At 36.1% G+C, this 21865-nt stretch overlaps 1 protein-coding gene and 1 non-coding gene across 7 annotated transcripts in view; both read left to right on the top strand.

Annotated features, from left to right (window-relative positions):
• The first annotated feature begins 7285 nt into the window (after positions 1-7285).
• Positions 7286-21865, top strand: part of side (sidestep) — a 42893-nt gene continuing 28313 nt past the window's right edge. For 2 of the 6 annotated variants that reach the window (XM_008201549.3, XM_015982143.2), the window contains exons 1-2: positions 12155-12428; positions 19404-19536. In XM_008201549.3, the coding sequence (XP_008199771.1) occupies positions 12338-12428; positions 19404-19536 (224 nt within the window). In that variant the 5' untranslated portion in view covers positions 12155-12337. Of the gene's footprint in view, positions 7305-12150; positions 12429-19403; positions 19537-21865 lie in introns of those variants that run through there. The other 4 variants (XM_064355499.1, XM_015982146.2, XM_015982144.2 and 1 more) reach the window with 4 other exon arrangements.
• Positions 11841-11913, top strand: TRNAK-CUU (transfer RNA lysine (anticodon CUU)). The gene has a single exon. It is a non-coding gene; the product is annotated as a tRNA-Lys (tRNA).

The following is a 21865-nucleotide window of genomic DNA, read 5'->3' as shown; positions in this document are numbered from 1 at the left end:
TGCAATGTATAGAACGTTCAATAATTGCAGTATTACATCACGATCGATCCAAAATGTATTTTCTGGCTCCGACAGGCACCACGAGAAAATTAAGACCGAAATAACGCCTTGTAACCCAAAACATTGCAATGAAAATTATTTCGCATCGATTGCTACGGGTTTGCAGTTTGTAGACCTGATTGAGATATTTTATTAAACCGAATGAAATTAGCAAGTTTCAAATAGGGGTCGGTGTGAGCTTGACCGTTTACCAATTAACTGCAGCGATAGTCTACAGTTTATTCATTACGCAAATGGCGTGATCAATGAATTGTAGATAGCTTTTGGTTTCCGACAAACTAATTCATTTAATACTTTTGTTCAAACACCGAAAGAGCCGGGCTAAAAGCCTGTCTAAAAATGTATTTTCTTAAATACATATATCATTTATAAAAATGGCAAGTAACAAGAACAAAAATATATGAAGCCATGATACTTATTAAAAATCGTATTAAAAATAAATGCAGTTAGAAACAAGTAGATAAACATGCGTTTAAAGTTACAAATTACAGTTCTATTCCTTAGTAAACTCAACGTTTGTTCTTTGTTAGATAACTCTAATTTCAATATTTGTAGAAGGTAGAATTTGAACTAAATACCACTTCATTGGCTATTACCACTTCTGTTTATACACTCCTAAAGCTAATAACAATTGTAATGTGCTGCAGAATGTACATATAATGTATTCCTTTCAACGATTCACTTAGCACTTCTATTATTCTTGCAATTTTTTGTTTGAATTAAAACTGTCTAATTGCGAATTTGGAATAATGAAAATGCAGACAAACACCATTAGTCACAAATATTTATTAAAAATTTTGTATATTTTAAATTATTTCGCCTACGTGGTTTTGATAGGGAATATATTATAAACACTTTTTAAAAGTCGTACAGTATACAGTATGGTCCCGATATAACCTGCTAAAAAAATTCTGGACTAATAGAAAGATCCAACAAATCCGAAAAACCTTTCTTTGTTAGGTCAAAAATAATGAAGATAAATTAACCCCTATCCACACACATTCGACGCTGCTGATCACAGTAATAGTCAGAAATTAATTATTGTTAGTGCTTTTAAGAATGACACTATCTAAGCAACCATTTGTAAATCATATTAGAGCACAGCAAAATTTGATCAAATTTTCAATGATTTTTATATCGAAAACGAAAAGACTTAATAGATTTTTTTGTGTACATAAACACCAAGGTATTACTGAAAATTATTTTGCAGATTACCTCGGGACCACGGTGTATAAAAATTGCAAGATTGTTTTGTGTCGAGAAATAATGCCAAAGATGTTAATTCTCTAAAAACAAAAGAATCAGCAAAAATATTCAATACTAAAAAATGAAAACACTTTGTAGGCTGTAAATGAAATAAGTACTCTTACATAATTTTCTTACACGCCACTGGAAGCAAAGTTACCTAGTTGACAAGATTACCGTATGAATCAGTTGTCGTTGGTTGCGACTATTATTTATTATTACTTTTCTTTGTTGGAGCATTTCTTAAAAAAAATGAAGAAATGATTTTAAAAAATGCAATTTTGAAAAAATTGTACATAGAAAAAGTGTTTGTCTTGATGAGTTCTACCACTGGTTAAAATTTCGCTTACATCCTGTATATCAGTTTTTATTTAACACCTACTGGAAATAGAGATGCAATGTCCAGTTCTACTAAGTTAGAGTAAGCGCAGGATAAGAAAAGACTTTTTGCTTCAACTATCTTTACCTGCTATTTAAAAATGTTCTGTTGTTTGTAGCACCGTTTTGCTGTTCAAACTGTGCATGAAACATTTTCTGTTTAAAATAGCATATGAGTACACAATTGACTTAATTATAAATGTACAATGTTTATTAAATAATTAATGGTAAACGTAAAACCATAACATAAAAATGTGTTTATGTCATGCAACCCCCTGTTTTATCGAGCTTGTACGTTGTAATGAAATTTGAAATAAAACGAGTTTTGTGTTGTTATTATTCTAGTGCACATTTCTTACTCCCAGCTGTTCCACATCCAGTTTCAAATTTGTCTCTTTAATGTTTAATTATCTGTTAAATATTAACTATAGCTTAATGGGTACGTGCAACATCAAACAGCTTTCGAACAGTCATCACTAGGATCCATTAGTCTGGCTTTTTCCTTTTTTGCGTTCGAGTTATTTGTCGTGTTTGTAAATTAGAGCGCGGCTAAAATTCGATGTGTATGTATGTAATATTAGCTTGGCAAGATTGGAATGAACCCTAACGATTTAGCAATTACGCACCACAACCGTACACAGCATATTCATTAAGTAAATGGAACGATCAATGACATATGAAGCAAGTACCAACGCACATATTGCCAGTCTTGTGGCATACATTGGAATGTGGGCTTATTTTATAATATATACAGTTTGATCGGTGTCGCAATCAGGGCTTATTTCATTAGCTCCCCTTGTTAATTAGAGCTCCCATGTAACGAGATGAACTCCCGAACCACACAGACCCCAATTATAGTGGAGTAAAGGTATAGAGTTACACCTATATCAACATGAATTAGTTTAGAGGTTTCTCTCAATACGGCGGCAAAGGAGTCTGCGGGCAACACCCCGTCTACGATCGCTGAATTTCCAATGTTAATCTCGTCTAATAATTCATGCTAATTGCGAACAGGCGGCGAGCTCTAATCCGCGAAAAAATCGCCTCTACCTCATCGATTTTTCAATTAAACTCGCTATATTAAATGTGATCGCGAAACTTTCAAAGTCAACGGTAAATATTGACTTTAGATAAACTTCATCCATTTCTATACGAGCCAGACAAATATTCTCACCCTTTTGCACCGGATTAATCTAAGTTTTATAATTTTAGCATAAATGGATGTTTGCTTAAAATCTCAAGATTGCGGTTGAGCACTGAAACTTTAGGAAGTTGCTTTGGGAAAACAAACCGGGCCAATGATTACTACGCCAATTTAAATAAATTAACGTGGAAACATTCACTAGTTTATCTATAATGCGATAATAGTTTGCCAAGTATAAACAGAGATTGTGCAATCCGTGATTAACTACTAATTAATGAATTTAATCTAAACACCGATCATTGCTGCTAAATTCATAACGGAGACAATGAAATTCCTCAACAATAATAATGTGGTCGGAGAATTTGAGCTCTGGATAAGCGAGCCATCTACCCGGAAATGAATTGAAAGCTCCGAGCTTTCGCACGCAGCGCCACCTAGCAGAGCTTTCAGGAATATTATCACGACTGAAACTACAGTCACTGAAAAGTTACATCTGCTGCCATCTCCCAGAACCTTTGATTATTTTACTGAAACTGAAACAAGATTCCTGCTACAAAGTTACCATCAGCTGAACACAAAAATCTGCAACATTTTAAGCTAAACTTAGATACAAACTACAGATGGCAACACTACATAAAAAAATCGGTATAAGTGGGAACACTCGAAAAATCTTAATTGCTTTATTGTTGTAAATGATACCATATCTTTTAACAAAAATTTCTTTCGTTTTGAATTAAAGCATCGTACACCATTAATAAATAAAAAAAAGAATTACGCACCTATACTTATTTAAAGGTGGATTTTACAAGCGTCATATAATTCCCGGATAAGTTATTTCTAGTATAATTACTATGGTTACAATTGTTACAACAATGTATTTTTCAAAATTTATCCCCAGGATAAAGTTATCCGTCGATTGTAAAAAACACCCTAAAAAGTATTTTAGGGGTTAATTATTTTTGCATTTTTCCCATTTAGTAACCTTAAAAGTCTTGTTTTCGTGAATGCCCAATTAATTCCGGCCATTAACTTTGTGTGTGACTGTACCCAGGAGCAACAAAATGCGAATAAATCGTATCTCACAATTTAGCTCAAACAAAAACACAAACAAGTGCTGAAAACTAGTCCGAAATCCCATTAGTGTGAACTTTGTCGTTTCAGTATATTTCTTTCGCTTGCAAATCAGATCCAACGTCCATCCCTCTTTCCCAAATTCTTAGAAGCGACAACTTGGGTAGCAACTAAACTTCTTATAAAATATATCCAAGAAAAAACGATCCTTCCTGTGCGACTTGATAAATTATGCAGGAGGCAACGCATTCTCGAACTAGTCAGGACTATACAATATATTACAAGAAAAAATCTTTTTCTAATTTATTGCCGATTTATTCCCTGATTGAAACGACATTTCTGTTTCTTCAGCGTAATTACGCTTACACCGCCAGTCAGGAAACATAAAATTCAAATTTAGAACTTCACCTTGAACTCAGGGGGGATTCATTTTATTCAGCAAATATTTTGCTGTTTTTACCGAGGATAAGGGAAATTGTTTAAGTGGATTAGTTAGCAAATTTCGGACGTACGTGAGCTGGGATCAATAACAATTTGTGTAATTACTAACCCGATTAGAACAGTGTACTATGACAATGTTGTCCAATTTGATTGGGATCGTTGAATTAGAAAGGTCAGAACAAGCTTAGCTTAAAACTGTTTTTTTTTCTAATGCTGTAAAATATTTAATTGGCCCAATAACGACCAGAATCCTTATCAACCCTATTACGTCTACCTAATAAAACTACTATCATTTAATGAAAGGTTCCACTATCAGTAAATTCCTCGCACTGTGGATAGAATAATGCGATTGTGCGTCCATTCGGGTTGGTAACCCTGCAGCTATCCCTGTAATCCTCCTTTGGAGCAAAGACCCCCGAACTTATCCAAGCGCTCGACAAAACTATTCAGTAATTACGACGTTGGTTTGTCTAGCTAGATAAGTTATTTCAAGAAGGTGCTCCACTAATTGAGGCCGGAGGGCAACTATTTTCATTTAAATAGGTCCAAAAGTGCGATTAGTAACCCGTCATAGACATGTCCGATCCTAATCCACCACATTTATATCCTAATTTATTTATGTCTCGAGCAAACAATGGTCTGACCTCACGTATTCTTGCACTGCGATTAATTGCGAAAGAAGGACGGAAAGAACGCTGTGAAATTCACATTAGCACATAAATTCTAAAACCAGGCTTTTCGTTTGTAATTTAGCCACTTTAAGTCCGGCTCGGTGTTTTATACGGGGATATTTCGTAATTTTCTTTTTAATATATGGATGTGTGATTATGAAGGTCCTTTGTTGCGGCTTGTACACAGTTTGCTAGGGAAATTTCTTTTTCATCAAGAATTTTTAACGGTGTTAATGCTTGGCTAATGTTAGTTTCAAGCGGCGTATTTATGGAACACCGAAACACCCCAATTAAGCTTCCGAAGGCTTAAATTAGATAGACGCGTGTTCAATTTTGGGAATACGTTTAACATGCATTTGGCCATTTATCGACGAGCAAGCTCCTCTTTAATCCTGCTTTTCTGCCATTTTAAACAAAAATAAAATATACACAACACAAGTTCTTTGTTCTAATAGTAGACGCTGTATTGACGGTTTACCAACCAATATCCTGTGCCTTACTCTGCCATTTCAACATGAAAGAGGTCGAAATTGACGTTTGCTATTGTACTTTCCATTCTATTATTATTAGAACAAAAATAATTATTGGGTCAGAACAGAATAGAAACATAAATGAATTTTATGTTTATTTAACGAAGCTATAAAATGTTTTCACATTTAATCAAAAATAAATTTCTGATTAAACACTGACTGACGAATAGAGGGGTATTAGCGGTGAAAGCTTGCAATAAAATTTCATATATTGGACTGATTTAACTACAAAGTTATGTCTTCTTTTGCTTTTTCAAACGGCACTCGTAAAATTCGTAATACCACTTAAGACTATCTATAAATATCTAGGATAGGTCGTAAAAAGTTTAAATTCTTAACGCTGAATCTCCCGTGATCATCAAACTCGCAAGGAAACTCATTAGTTCAAACTTTTGATTATATTGAATATAGTTATCGGGGAAAATAATTAACTGTCTTTGAGGAGCAAGTAAAAAGTTTGTAATTATATTTTTTCGAGGAGGACCAAGCAAGGCAAGAATGCAATTTGCTTGCATTAAAGACTGCTAATGAACATTTTAATAATTTATAAAATTTATTAGACGTTCATCATATCGAAGGAGGAAATTATAATTTTATAAGTATGAAGTCCTTTTTGTTTCTTTTTTATTTGTGGATGCTACTGATCAGCTATTTGCGATTTTTAATATCTACACTAAAGTTTTGTCTAAATATTTCAGTTTTGAACGATTTGAAATTCGGTTAGTGTTTCATAAAAATATGGTCAAAGTGCAACTGCAGCAAAGTTTGCCAATTTTTTCATCCCGTAAGTTAGAGTAGTTATACAAGAGTATTAATTGTCTGGATATATTATAGCTTCGTGTTTAAACAATGTACTGTTTTAATTGAAAACTCGTAGCTATAATAAGGTTGATGGTAGTCCTTTTGTAGTAGTCGTGGTAGGAGCTCTAAAGTTATAAAGCTAAGTTGGGAAAGTATAGCGGCCGACCATCGCTTGTTAATAGGATATTCATGTATGCATGAGTTTGCTTGTTGCATACTGTATATGTATGCAATCAGCACCATCATTAATGAAGAGTAATGAGAGCCAGCGATTGAGAAGCTCTCAATGGTACCAAGCCGCAAGTGTCTCATCATCCTGCGTCACCCTTTTCATTCAATAATAAAGCCAGGAGGGAAATTTAATTATGTATTCTTTTCACCTTTAACTCTAACATTGTGTATTTGCATCTGAAAGGAACGCTAAAAACATTCCGAGTTCATGCACAGAGCACACAAACCCGAAAAAATAAAGCATCCGACAATAAAAGCCCTGTTATTAGAAACAACAGAAAGCAATATACTAATGCACCGGAATATCCACACTCTCCTTGCCCGTTTCTTGAGGATAATGCGATTAGGTAACGTGATTAAATGGCTAATGGTGCCGTATTAAAAGGACATAATTGATAGCAAGCACTCGCTATCAGATCGGGAACTCGAGATGTCAACTTTTGTTTCAAGTTCAGCGGCCTCACAATGATTGTAATTTGATATAGAAGAAAATGATTAAAAGAACATGGCGCCAAAGAATGGCTCATCGCGTTCACATGTTGTATCAGCTCTAATTATGAAATACGGAGAAGTGTCTGATGAGTAATTATCATAATACGTCGTCACATGAGTGAGTGGTGTGACCCCAGCTCTAGAATTCTAAAATCCATCAGGTGCCAGGCCAATAAAGTGATTCGCTCTACCACCCATATACAAAAACTTTTGAATATTTGTGAAGTTCCGGAATTTCCGGTAAGTGGGGTCATATAAAAAGTTTCGAAACTTGGAGTTGTTTTTCAGTCAGATATTGCAACCAATTTCGAACACATATAAAAAAACGAATAGATTTTAGAATGTCTTTAATAGCTCCCCTATGCAATAACAATGGTAGAAACGGCATCTCGGTGGAAAAAAGCGACAGTCAAAACATTATTAGAGTGTGGCGTATGTTATCCCACCCTATTCGAATAAGCTGCTTGTCACGATTTTGTCACCAAATGTCAGGCTATTTCGTTTCTTTTTAAGACGCTGTAAGCATCTGAATGGCTCCCGAGAATCACATAAAGACAAATAAACTATTTATTTCTCGCACATTTCTCTGCGGACGTGGACGCAATAATTCAGCAATAATTAAAATGTGGCCACGAGATCGATAAAAGCTCGTGCAATTTGGCAAGGCTAATCCGTGGCAGATAAATCAAGAAATGTGATGGACGAGTGACTTCTCCCTGACCGGAAACTGCCTGAAATATCGCCGTCAGCCTTTGCTTCCTCATGAGCACTTCCTGCGCTCTTCAATCATCGGCATCCTCGTATTTACATCGCTCCTAATTGATGAAGATTCCGCGCCGTTTCTGGTAAAAAATCGAAAGGGGTTTGTCGAACGACAGCTAATTAATGACGAGATCCTTATTAATTGATATTGGGTATAAATTTTCTGTACAAAAGCTTCGGGAAGAATGCGCCATTGTTTCGGTATCGGTGCTCCAGTCATGAAGTCTTGCAAATTCGTGTTATATCGCTGCGTGCCATCAAAGCTAACAAAAAGCTCTGGCACTCCAATTATTTTGTAATGAATCGAGACGGATTCTGACTTATTTCCACCAAAACAAATTTGAAAAGTTGCGATTCAATTGCGAGGTTTCTCCGCTTGGTTTGCATCCCTTCCTGTGATTAATTATCGAGCGACAATTTCGGACCACCTGTTAATAGAAACCAGACATAATCCCTATGTTTGAGAATGTGTTTTTAATTTAGTTAGTATACTTTTGGATCGTATTAAAGAACTTCTCGTTTTTACACCAACTTTAAACGAAGTTAATTAACTTGACTGAGTTTCGAGGAAATAGTATAAAAGTTGTCGACATTTTCTCGAAAATGAGAAAACCCAATTAGCGAACACAAGAAAAATTAAATAAAATTTTCGACGGATTAATATTTGCCAGCTCAGGCTGTGGGAACTGGATTTGTTCTTTTTGTGGGCTTAGATTTTTGCTTGATTTATCGAATTATGGGGATCTGCGAAGAATAAAGGGTATAATTTTAGGTAGCTTTATTATCTAGTGCAATCAGCCGTTTGTCATGCTCTACCCACCCACGAGAGGAAATTTTCTGCGTACGTAATAATATGTGTTTAGCTCAGGCCGGCTTAATTTATGACTTGCATGGGATCGAATTTAGAAACCCTACGATAATTTCTACAAGTCCTTGTCAGCATCTACCCGAATTTTATGCCGGAACATCCTTCTCAAAACGACCAACATATTATCCCACAAAAATCGAATAAAACAAGCTTTTATGACAGTTCCACGTTGGTGGCTGGGATAATTTATCAGCCAGAGTAATAAGAACATTAAAAACTTCTTATCCATCTGTGCCTAATTTGTTTCAAGCGCTTTTAAGGACTGTAAAAGCTTCAATACGATTTATTGAGGTTTAGCAGCAGTTTTTGCTTCCATTTTAATCAAACTAGATACTTGCAAAAAACTTTATTGCTGTTTATTTTCAGCACATTCAAATAAATCAGATCGGAAATTATAGACGCAATTGCTTGGTGCTTAATTACGGATAAATAACGGCAAAGAAACATACGAAGAGTTAGTGAACTATTACCAAAACACATTAAAGGGGGAAAATTTACATTAGGCACATTTGTAAACAATTAAACAAACGTGAATTAGCACGTGCTTGTTTTTGCCGGTAAATTTACATTCTGATTTCCTGCAAAAAATGGTAGTTAAAGTTAAACATTTTTTATCTAAACCGCAGTATATTTCGGAACAATAGGACTAATAATTCTCAGAATTTTGGAGATTTGTCCAGAGAACAGACTAGTAGGGGAATTAATTAATTTGATAAAACCCACTGTTTTATTCAAACGAAGCTCTGAAAATTGTGTGTCTAATATTTTTATTAAATGTTAATTTGGAGCTCGGTTTAAATCCTTTCGCTATGAAATTTGTGTAGCTTTGTTCGAATCCGCCCCAGCGGTAGTTTAAGCAATGCTTGTCGTGAATATAAAAATACCGTCCATTTGTACCGTTAAAAAGCCTTTTAGAGAATTCGTTGTGTGGTATACGTTTTGTACGGTTGTAACTCTTAATTAGGTTCTCACATATCGTAGCGTTAACCCGTAGTATTCCAGCTTAACACTAATGTAACCAAATACGGTTGTTGGGAGCCGGCGAATTAACGCCAAACATATGTCAAATGTTTTGTGAATTTACGGACTACTGCATTCTGGGATCCCTATTTTATCATCCGAGGTATTCTACATATGTAAATTTGTTAAATCGCATATATACCTACCTACATTTCGCTATACACTCCGCAGGAGGATTCTGCGTATTCGTACTTCATATGAATTTCATTTACCGTAGCTAATATGACACCACAATCTACGTCCACGTTATAAATTGAGCGGTCTCTCCGAAACTGGACCTTACTTAAAATCCCTTTTTAGTGGATTTTACGACCGCTAAAAGAACCGAAATCGCAGAAGTAAGCCGTTCAAATGCATTCTCAGGAAAATCGCCCTGCGTGTCTCCAGGCTAGTACTTGAGTAAAACACAAAAATAGCCTTACGTGTCCTAATGACAGTAATACTTGGGCAATAAAGAATAAATTTGCATCATGACACATAAATATCCAACCCGTGTGAGGTGCTCAACGTTAACATAATTGACTACAATTAGAGTTAACTTCAAGATGCACGAATGAAGATAGTGGGATTTTTATTTAGATATTATGTTAGCTAGTTAAAACCAAAAAATTATGTTACGAGGCTGTTACACGGCGATAAAACGATATTTGCCGGAATGATATAAACAGTTGTGAAAGATTTAAGTAAGATTTGTTTACGTTTCGTTTCAGTGATAAACACTGCAAAAAGCAATTTTTGGCAACGATTTTTGCATCTTGCAGGATTCCATAAATTCCTTTGCAGTGACTATTCTAACTTCTAATCTTGCACATTAGATAAATCGCACCGAGAAAGGGAGGTGAAGGTGTCATAAATTCAATGAACTTGAGATTTACTTAAATATTTTTCGAATATTACTTGGCAAGCTACGTGAACGTAGTGCGTGTGCCAAATGTCAAATTTTTCTTGCTCCCCTTGTTACATTAACTCAAAAAGGCGTTTTTTTAATTGTGTTTTATTTTCGGCTCGATCCAGTGCCATATTTCTCGTCAGAATCGCGGAGTATAGATATCAATGACAAATGATCTATCTGTTAAAACCTCCTGCGTTCCAAGCCACCAACTTCGGGATTTACGTGTAAGGGAAATCGTAAATTTCCAACATGGCCGCTTCTTTTTTAATAAAGCGTAAACGCTCTCCGGAATAATCCGGGACCTCGTGTGACCTTATCATATAATTATCGGGAAAATTCGGAGAAAATGCGGAGCGAGCGTTTACGAATCCATCGCTTGTGTCTAATTTACACGAAGATAAGCTGCCATTGATGGTATGGAAGAGATATGAGGCCGGTCACGGAAGTTGTATGTCCTCGGAAGTCGTTTGTTATCCTTTGTAAACACGTTTTTTTCCGAAAAAAAGTGTTTCGAGTTGCTGCAAACGTCTCAGAAGAAACATCGCAAAACACTATTATTTATGAAGCGGGGGAAATTTCATCTGAAAGAGAAAAAAATTACCAAAGAGGGTTTTGGTGGACTGAAAGGAGAACGAGGTTAGTTTGTTGTGAGAGTATTATTAGAATACTCGAGAGAAAACTACGCGCTCGGAAATAGTAACGATTGAAATAGACGATAACAGCTGACTGCTTTAAAATAAATATATTATGCTGATTTTCAGCCAAATATTTGATACATTTCTTGCTACGTGCGTGATTTATAGCATCCATCGTGATGACAGATCTGATCATGATCATCGCAAATCTAGTCAAAAGCCTGCAGAAATTCTGAACAGTAAAAATACTGGTATAAATATTTTTTTATTAACTTGTTTAGTATCGTAATTGTCGTGATCGCCCCAAAAACTAAAAAAAAATCTTAAGGGTGAATCAAAATAATTGTTCCATAAATGGCCTCAAATTTGATTTAATTCACAAATTCACTATAGTCTATAAAATCGACTTTCTAAAGTCGAATATTTGGTATAATATGAAAAAATAGCTAATAACTCAATAATTACTTTCTTCAACTATGGAAGAGGAATTGTGGAAGACAAGGAGAATTAAATTGGGGGACGAAACTCATTATGGCACTCCTATTTTTGAAAATGGAGCTATGGAGGCCAATTCACTGATCTGCTACCCCTTTGGTCAAGCCCGGCTAGCTCAGTCGGTAGAGCATGAGACTCTTAATCTCAGGGTCGTGGGTTCGAGCCCCACGTTGGGCGCATCCTTTTTTTTTCCTCCTCTCATGCTAATAAACTTGTCTCGGCTTCCGTATGCGTCTTCATTACTGACATATGCGTTCAACTGTTTACAAAATCATATTAAAATGCATCCGTTAAGGTTACTTAAAACAAACACCAAGTACCAGGCCGTAAATCCTGCCTCCAAATAGAATAAATACTGGGAAGATCCGCGCTATAAATACTCCGCAAAAAGTCAATTCCCGAGAGTAGGAGTGGATTCTGTAAAGAGCTAACCGCGTAAGTAGGGTTAAAGTTTAGTTTTAGATCGTCGCGAGCTAGTTTAAGTCACATGTGTCGCGGAGAATGTCACCGACATCGCTTCAGAGTATTTCGAGTGCGGACAAAATCGGATTCCTGCCCGAGCATGGGCTAGCGTCGATCGGATGTATCTAAGGCCGGTGCAATGCCGAGGGAAATCGTGCCCAAAATCGCGATAGTTTTCTGGTTTGCAGCCAGTGTTGCATGCTTGGATACTCCGGAGTTCCAGAGGAACCGTAAGTGTGCGATATTAACTACTTTGATTCGCGGGATTTATTACCATTTGCTGGTAATGGGGGTAGTTAAGTGCAACAGCAGCGAACTAATTATCCGCAACATTGTAACGTCCAGATAGTTGCAATTTACTGGCAATGTGCTCCGAGTTGGTTCTTTGCCGCTGAATTATTATTGGGGATGTGCGCGGTCCAGGCCCACGGCAGTTTTGCTTATTTCGCTGATTCAAGGTGCATATGCTTAATTCGCCACAAACTACTGATTCTAAACCAAAAACCAATTTATTGCGCTGAAATTAAAGCAATAATCGGGGCTCAAAATAACCTACAGCAAATTATTTTTATGACATCTCTGTTTCACGTGGAAATGGCATTTTTAATACTGATGACCTTATTATAAATCTATCTATAGGTATGAACAATAATTGCGAGAAAAAACTCTGGTATGTGTTTGTCAACTAGATCTTAAACTAGCTTTAAGCGCATGACAGAAAAGAGTAATTAACTCACTTGGAATTAATTAATACATTACGATAAGTGGTTATTAGAATGCGTTTCTTATCGCAATGTGTTTTTCATACTAATTAAAACGATTTTAACTTTAATGCTTGTGTCATTAGCGAAATCAATGGAAAGTAGTATATTACAAAATACATCATCATCAGTAGGTAGGCAAGTAAACAGACAACATTTTTAAAATGTCCGTTTTGAAATTCCCTTCTCTGCTCTCCCTTGATTCAAACAATTTTTTGTATGAAAAAGGCCCCCAGTGGAACAGAATTTGAGCGAAAGCTTTGATCCATTAATACGCAAAGTTGTATTATTTCCTTCATTAAATAGCCACGGCCTTTGTGAAATATCTCCCTTTATAAAAAATTATATAACAATGAAACTAACACGCAAAACACCTGTATGTAAAGAGATTACAACGCACTAAGCCCTGCTATTTTAATCTGGATTTGGATTGTTAAACTCAATTAATTACGCTTTTCTAACTTTGGCTTTTTTGGCAATACACACCTGGACAAAGCTCTAGCTTCGAAAATAACAAAAAACAAAATGTTTTTATTTTTAAGAACTGTCACACTAGCTATAAATAATCTAAACTTATAATTGGCCAAACATCAAGGAAATTGGCAATATAAAGCTTCACCTCTACGTGATTTAAGTCGTTCGATCGAATCAATTACGATGAAGGTTTGTAGGATATTAAAATTGTTTAAACTCGACGGAAATGTTTAGAAACCTAGTCAAATTAAAGGTTTAAATATTTATTGAGAGTAAACGTAACTCTTTAATGGATTATTTATGAATTCTAAATTGCCGAGCTAGAGTTACTAGAAGTTGGAAAAGTTTATTTTTTTAAGAATTTTCCTATCGCATTGTGAAAATCTGTTAGGTGGTGTAAAAATAGACGTGGCTCGCTTTGTATACACCCATTTAAAATAACTAATTCCAAACTCAAAGTGTTGTGGGCCCCAAGAGATAATAAAAATATTTTTTTAAATAGCAACAATTGATTGCGCGGCAATTCGAAACAGACTGTACTTACTACAATGTTTTTGTCAGCGTTTTGGGGACATTGCCATGTGAAATTTGATTCCAACATGTGCTACCTCAAAAAAGTAGTTTTCCTCTGTGCTTTGAACAATTAGCGCCCTTCAATTAATGTCTGCGTTTGTAATTTTGAATTTTCAAAGCTTTGTTATTAATATAGGTACATATACAAGTACCTGGCTATATATTAAATTCTCTTTACTCGTTTCATAATAAAATAATTAAAAAGAGCCTTCCACTCCGGTGTGTTTTTTTGAAGGAAATGACAGTGTAAAAACGGTAGCTGCGACTTAATGGAGCTTTCACGGTAATAAATTAAAGTTGGTTTTAACAGGAGTAATTTTGTTTTAATGATGTGATAACACAGCAAGAAGATTTCGGACCTGTAGGTACCGCGTGGCAAAACGAGGAGGATGAAATTTATAATCCTTGCAGAGCGCTCATATCTAACTTTTATTAATTGGAATAGTTGCGCATGTTTATTCAAATAATTACAACTGATCGCAAGGAGATGTTAATAATTCATTTAGTAACCCTTTGACCCCGACTAATTGCAAATTCCACAAATAATACTAGTACGCTTTGAGTGCTTGTATTAGATTCCCTTTTGAACAAGCCTTTGCTTGAAATAATATTATATCTCTTTGTTGTCGAAATTGTTGTACCGAAAATGATTCCCGGCACGGTGCACTAATCTCTCGTTGATCAAGCTGAAAAAAATCACACTAATTCATAAATTTTAGAGCCCTGACCCGCTTTTTCAGTTTGTCGGGCTTTTCATATGGCTTCAATACGCACACACCGGATACACATTTGTGAGCTATGGCAAACATTCATAGCAACCGGCGTAATTTGTGGATTCTCAATCACAAAGGTACGACTATTTTCGGACGGCTTTATGATTCACGCTGACAAGAAATATTCGAAATATACGTTTCAATTTAATAGAATTGCACATAAATATTTTAGGGCCTTGTTTGTTAAAGCTAGATAGAATTCGCAGTTTATGAATTAAAATGTAAATTTTTAATTACTCGAAACTAAAAACAAGCTAAAATAACATTATTTAAAATTAATTTTATTATTATGTTTTACAAAGTGTCAGGTAGTAAACGGGGCTAAAATAAATGAATTCATTTCACCGAACCAGCGTTTCCTAAATTAATTTGTAATAATATATATTTTATTAAATTAGTTTAATTGAAAACGGGTTGCTCTTTGCTGTTTGGTATTGCATTTATTAAAAAACTGCTATTTTTTTGGAGATTGAAGTGAAAACTACATCGGGTTTGCTGTTACAGAAAATTAAAAATAAACAAGTGTTACTTATACAGGTTGACCTTTACCACACAAATAGGTAACGGATACACACATTGTTTTTATTTTTATGATTTTTAAAATTAAACCGAATAATTTTAATTTTAAGGTTTTGGTAGTTTGTTCGAGTTACGGGTATTTTAGTAATAGTAAACACTGCTAATAACTAACGTCATATTTCGAGAAATATTAAAAATAAATCTGCTGCCGGGTGTAGAAATGTCAGCGGAAATGAAAATCCAGCTTTTTTCCAATTTATAAGTGTTGCTTAATCCGGCCCTGTTTTCCCTAACTCGGTTTCATATAATAATTAATTTTTTCCGCTGTGCAAATGTTGACTTTCGGATTCGCATTTCGGATTTAGCGTTTGTAGACTTTGGCGCGAAAACAAACATTTCAAATAATATTTTGTCTTGCGTTTACCGAATTTGGCGTATTCAAAACGGCATAAATTCGTGATTAATCCCCCAAGTTATAAAATCAGCGTCCCATTTTGGCGATGCAGATCTTGTCCCGCATTAATCAAACGTGCAGCCGCCAAACTAATTTGGATGGAAACACAGCGGCACGTAGTTCGGAAAGGAATGCCGAGTTTCGCAAATAAATCTTATTGTTGCGCGTTGGCGCCATTGTTCGCACATCCTCTGACCATTCGGCTCGTGCCAGAGCCACTTTGGCCACATCTGGTCTCACTTTCATTGATGAGAAAGGCTTAAATCGCGCTTTGTAAAAATAGACACGCCTCGACACTTCGGGAATTTCAGGCATCTCGACTCAAAAGACATTTAACGCTTTTAGGTGGTATTGTCTGGGTTTTCAACAAGTTGTGTCTGTGCAGCGCGGGGTCGATGGAAAGGCCAAGGAAGCTCAAGATCCTCATTTGCTTGAAAAAAAAACAATGTCAGTAAAACAACCAAATTTGAGTGGTGTTCCAAATCTGAAGGAAGGAAACATTTAGAGAGCTTTTTCCCTGGGGAACTGGGGCTTATTTGCTCTTGTGAGATAATTAAGCCGTGACGTAATCTGTTTATGATATTAAAATAAACGTTTCTATGGCGTATGTGTGCGATACAATAAGTCGCGATGTTCCTAAGCCATTGTTCCGGAGCTTAAACGGTACAATGCAGACGTTTTGCGCTTTGTTCTCGCTGATGACTTATGACGTTTTAACATACGTTCCCAATGCCAACAAAAACCAACTTATCTGATGCTACGTACATTTATAATAGTGTTTTACTCCAACAAGAAACAAATTAAATCAAAAAAATTCGAAAAAGTTCAAGCAGTAAAGCTCACGCTCCAGAAGTTCTGCAACTATTTAGTGTCAGTTATGTAGAATGCTTGTGTAAAATAATGTTTTAATTACGTCGACGTATGCGGCTTTATAAAGGACATAAAAACTGAAAGGACGTAACAATCGCATCGTAAAATAATTCGTATATGTGCTGCTAGTCGTGAAAATGAGACTTTATCGTCTTAGTCGTGTTGCGTTGACAATACTTTGAAGTCTGCGAGACTCGTGAGATTATAAGCTTTAATTATGGCGGTTATTATCAGACGAAATTCACGTTTATTGATATTAATATTCCAGCGCTAATTGCTATAATTAAAGTTAAAGTTTCAGAGTGTTAATAATTCGGACGATTTTTTACTTGAGCCAGTGGACACGCATACGGTTGACACGCAAGAGATCTTAGCTTTGATGGAGGATATGAAGTAAGAAAATTCTGCAAAGTTTGATAATTAAATTTTTGCTTTTGATTTTTTTTAATTGGAAAAGGACTTTGTGGGTGAAATTAAGTTTGGTACAGCGATTTTTGCTATAATCCCATAATTTTCGCTCGCTGATTTAATTATCCATTTATGGCAACAAAGATTTTGCGAGTGTAATCCTGGCAGCGCGAGCGTAACGTCTGAGCGAGTCCGATGAAATGTCTTGCAACAGCTTACAGGTCACGCGGCAAATGAGATTATATAATCTCTCAATCCTCGTTAATTAGAACCCTTAAGTGGCCTCGTGGTCTGAAACAAGATAATCTAAATTAAATAATACCTGCTAAACTGTGACCGGGAGACGATTGCAGACCTGGTGTCTCCCGGATTATATCACTCGAAAATTACACCACGTATAATTGGACTTTATTACTAAATTACAGCGAGCTCTCTCTGAATTAAACTAGCTCTTCCGATCGCACGATCTGCATAAAACTACCCCGAGTAAATCTCAGATGCAGTCGTCTGAATCAGCGATGAAGTCGTAATTAGCGGAAAAACAAATGTAGGACCCCTGCGAAGTTTTCGTATGAAACGTGTCGTGTGCCAGGGTTGGAGCGCTGCCAGCGAGGGGATTCGAGAAAGACTAAAATATCTGTGTGGGTGCGAAATGGTTAGCCTCGAGATTTTACATGAACATGCGACGAGCTTTCTCTACAATAAATGTTGATTCGTGCCGAAGGAATTTGTCATCGTGTGATCCGGCGAATTTTCACTGATGTAACCGCTTCAAAAATGGAAAACATCCGACCTTGGTTTATCCGCTTGGATGAGTGACAATCGCCAAGTGCAACAACCTAAATATTTGGGCAGCGTGGGGTGGTAATCGCTCATTATGAAAATAGGAGGAAATAGAGTCACGCGGTATTTACCTGCTTCTAAATTAATGTGCCAAACTTTTGGGTTGTTAGCTAAGAGCGGCGCCAGCGAGATGTCCTACTGTATTTTAAGAAATGCCTTTAAGGCAGCCTGGCATGCTACTTGCATGTCAGTTTGTGAAACCTTGACGAGCTATAAACGAAACAATTTGCTGATTATGCCATTTCCCCGGTTTAATCTATTTACAACGCATGGTCATTTGTCCGTATTTTCTTCACAATAATTATTATATTTTGAATTGAATTGAACTTAATGGGAAACTTGAGCTAATATCCAGGTTCTCAAGAATTTAAATATCTATGCTTGAATGCGTTTCAAACTCAGCTCATACCGGGTATCTATTCCTAATTGCTTCCAGGAATACTCCTCAATAAAAAGTATTTAAAAACTTGTGAACTAAAATCTAAATGAGAGTTCCTTCTCTCTTTGTCCTTTCTTGTCCTTTTCTAACATAAAATGCACTTCGATCTGAAAATAAATACGCACCGGAAGAACGACACGTGTCAGTTCCTCTCTGAGCTTTTTAAAAGTTGGGAAGTATTTTTTCGTGTGTATTTTAGGTTTTCGGAAGCCTGGGCTAGATCGATAGGTATGTGATGTAAATATAAATAAAACAAAATACATAATACCGAAAACACAAAACAAGAGTTTATGTTTGCGAAACGAGAATGGGATTCGAAAAGTGGAAATTTATGGTTAAACAGTGTGGAATGTTATATGCGAAACAAAAGGCTTTCCAAATTACAGATTGCATTTTATGTGTGTTACGCAGCGAAATAATCCAATTAGTCATCTGGAAATGGCCTGAAACAAATATACGTCCCCATTATTTCAGACTTTTTCACAATAATCAATCAATTAACAGCGCGATTCTCCGGACAATTTTGACAAATTCACGAATAATTATCGCGATGGACATTTAAACGTTCAATTGCAGCCAGACGAATAAATTGTTGGGGGTTTCACCCGGAGCCTTGACCTTGCCGAAGGATAATTGAGGAGTGCCCGCATGAGGGCGAGCTTGATGCAGATGAATCGCTAGTTCTAGGTCCAAATTTATTAAGTTAACTTTAAACTGCAAGCGGAGACTGAACCACGGTTTAATGTTATAATAACTTAACCGAGTGTGAAAGTAGATGATAAACTCAGTTCTTCCTATCAAAAGCTCGTGATGACATAATTTTATTAATGTTGGAGCAAGTGGTAGTGAAGTATGATTCACTCGCAAGGATTTTACCAACAAACAAAAGTATTAGACTTAATCCTGTGATTCTACGTTTGCCAAAAGGATGAGCTCAAACTTTGCACAAAAAATTAATTAACTGAATATTTAATTACAAAGAAAGCTCGGCTTGTAATGCGGATAAAAGTGTAAAAATTATTTATTTATATTTGGATAAAAATTTAATTAAGGTACCCTTCCAGCGGTGATAATTAACCGTTTTGTTTCAGTGCCAGCGAAGGTGATTTGGGGCGTTTTAGGCAAGGATGTGGAGTTACCTTGCGACATAACCCCGCCAATACCCAGCGATAACTTCAAGATGGTGTTTTGGTTCAAGGATACGGACGGAATGCCATTATATAGGTGGGTTTTTCATGCAACTTTCAATATTTTACGAAAGAGGATTCGCAACAAATCTAGGAAAATATTGGCCAAACACGCCACAAATCCGTGACTTTTCGATATTTATCTCGGAGGGAGGACTAATACCGCTACTTGAACTGATTATACGATCTATCAGGATCAGTGTAGCGATAAACAAGTAGGTTATGTCGGCTATTAGAACGCGGATTTGAGCTGAAAGGACGATTTGTAGCCCGTGTTCTAGCCGCTCAATCAAGATTTAAAAAAATAAGAAAGCTATATTGCAAAAATTATAAATTTTGAGAATCTTTTCAAAAGCTTGTGTTTTTCAATTTTCTCTTTACCAGTGTAATGAAAGAGTTACAAAGCATTTATAATTTTAAAACTACTAGAGCAGAAGAAGCTTAAAAATGGAGATATCTGTTAACACCGGATATGAAATGACCCTTATTTCAAAAGCTCTAGATTGACAGCAAAAAATACATGACATGGAAACTTTTGCCTCTTTGGTGGAGCACTGGCCTGAGCTGGTTTTTCTCTTAAATCTGTGTTATCGTTCGAATCATTGGCTGAAAATGTATGACGTGTATGAAGTGTCCATGGAAGCAGAAGAGCTGTATCCGGGTTCGCATTCAATTACCTTACAATGGACTGAACTATGTGCTCGATATCGGATTGGTGGCCCCTCGAGTGTCGTTTTTACAAAGTGGTATCATACTTCCTATCGGATTAAAATTTAATGAATTTTCTCCTTGCCAATTTAACCCGTGTGCCGCTTTTATTAAGAACGGAATCGGTTTTATGCACACTTTTATGCACTTTTCGTTTTAATATTCATCGGCTAACCGCTCGCTACAATGTGTCGAAATTCTTCGTCTTTTAGTAAAAGTGATGAAACGGCTCTCAATATTTGATGTGCCGTCTCCAATGATGGCTTTTGCGAGTTCAGCAAATTACCGAACGCAGTCTCCTGACAGCAGCCAATAAACGTGAATGTTTTATTGTGCTATTAAATAATCCATTTGAATTTTGATGCCTCGAATTGGCGGCGAATTTTTCTCCGATGTAATTATCGGGCATGTCAACGTTTCGATTCGGAGATATGTGAAATCTGCCGATGATCAATATTGGCATTGTGTTGAGGATTTATTTCGGAAAATGAAGAATCGATCTGCTACGGAAGCGAGCTGTGGAGGATCCGGAATATTTAACGCGACTCCGGATGTATAAATCAAAGGCCCGGGCCAGTACAGCAAATTGCTGACTTCACTACTTTCCTACAAATGCTGCAAGGTACAGGATATGCCGCCAGAACTGGTTTCCTAAATGTAATCTTACTTTCCACTACACAATCTCTATTATTACGGCCTCAGCAATGACGAGCATAAATTCTCAACAAAACATAATTCACACAACAAAAGTTTAACGCAAACAAACCAAACTCTTGTAGAATACAAGTATTGTGAATATGTAATAAAACAACTCAGATAATTAAATGGACAGGTAATGGTGAAATAAATATTCAACATGGGCTGACGTTATTGAACTCATTTTAATCTGTAAGTTATACACTCAAGAGTTAAGAGGTAATTCAAGGAAAGTGAAGGAGATATATGAAAATTTAGGGAAGATGAGGTAAACTTGATCTCCAGATATTATTTCCGGAATAATTAAAGCGTATCGGTAATTATAATTTTATGTTACCTAACGGTGATGCTGTTTTAATTAAATGTACGCTTGATTAGGAAAATAAATCTGTTTAAGATGCTCCAACTATTTTTAGCTCTGACTGTTATAAATGCGAGGAGACAACTGAGAAAATTTTAGTTATTTGGAATTCACTCGTAAAGTGTATCTGTTAGGACTAATAAACATATTTTTAGAATACTAAAAATACGGCACTGGGGAATTGATTGAAAAAAACGTTGTGTTGGTGGTCTTTACTGATAAAATCCCGGAAAACCCCGTTAATATTTAACTGCACAGGTGCACATCAGTTGCAAACATTTAACACTCCGTTCACAGCTAAACGCTCTCTGTGGTTTTACAAATTGCCGGTTATTTTTTCTTGAATTTATTACACGTTCCGGGGTGGAAAAGTATTCGGTATATCTGGTTTGATTGGTTCCAAATTTATGGTAGGAGTTAAATTTTAAAAATATGACCGAAATCAGTGCAGCCATGTCGGTGACTCCGAGGATGGGGAAAGAATTTATTTTTAAACTAAAGTTCCTGTCGGTGCTCAAACTTTTCCAGCTTTCTTTCATCTCCGCCAACAATTCAAAAACATAGTCGTCGACTCAAATAAAGATTCGGTTCCGGATTTTCT

This window comes from Tribolium castaneum, chromosome 3 (genome assembly GCF_031307605.1).
Source record: "Tribolium castaneum strain GA2 chromosome 3, icTriCast1.1, whole genome shotgun sequence".
Taxonomy (NCBI): Eukaryota; Metazoa; Arthropoda; class Insecta; order Coleoptera; family Tenebrionidae; genus Tribolium; species Tribolium castaneum.
This window is presented reverse-complemented; position numbering and strand designations above follow the sequence as displayed.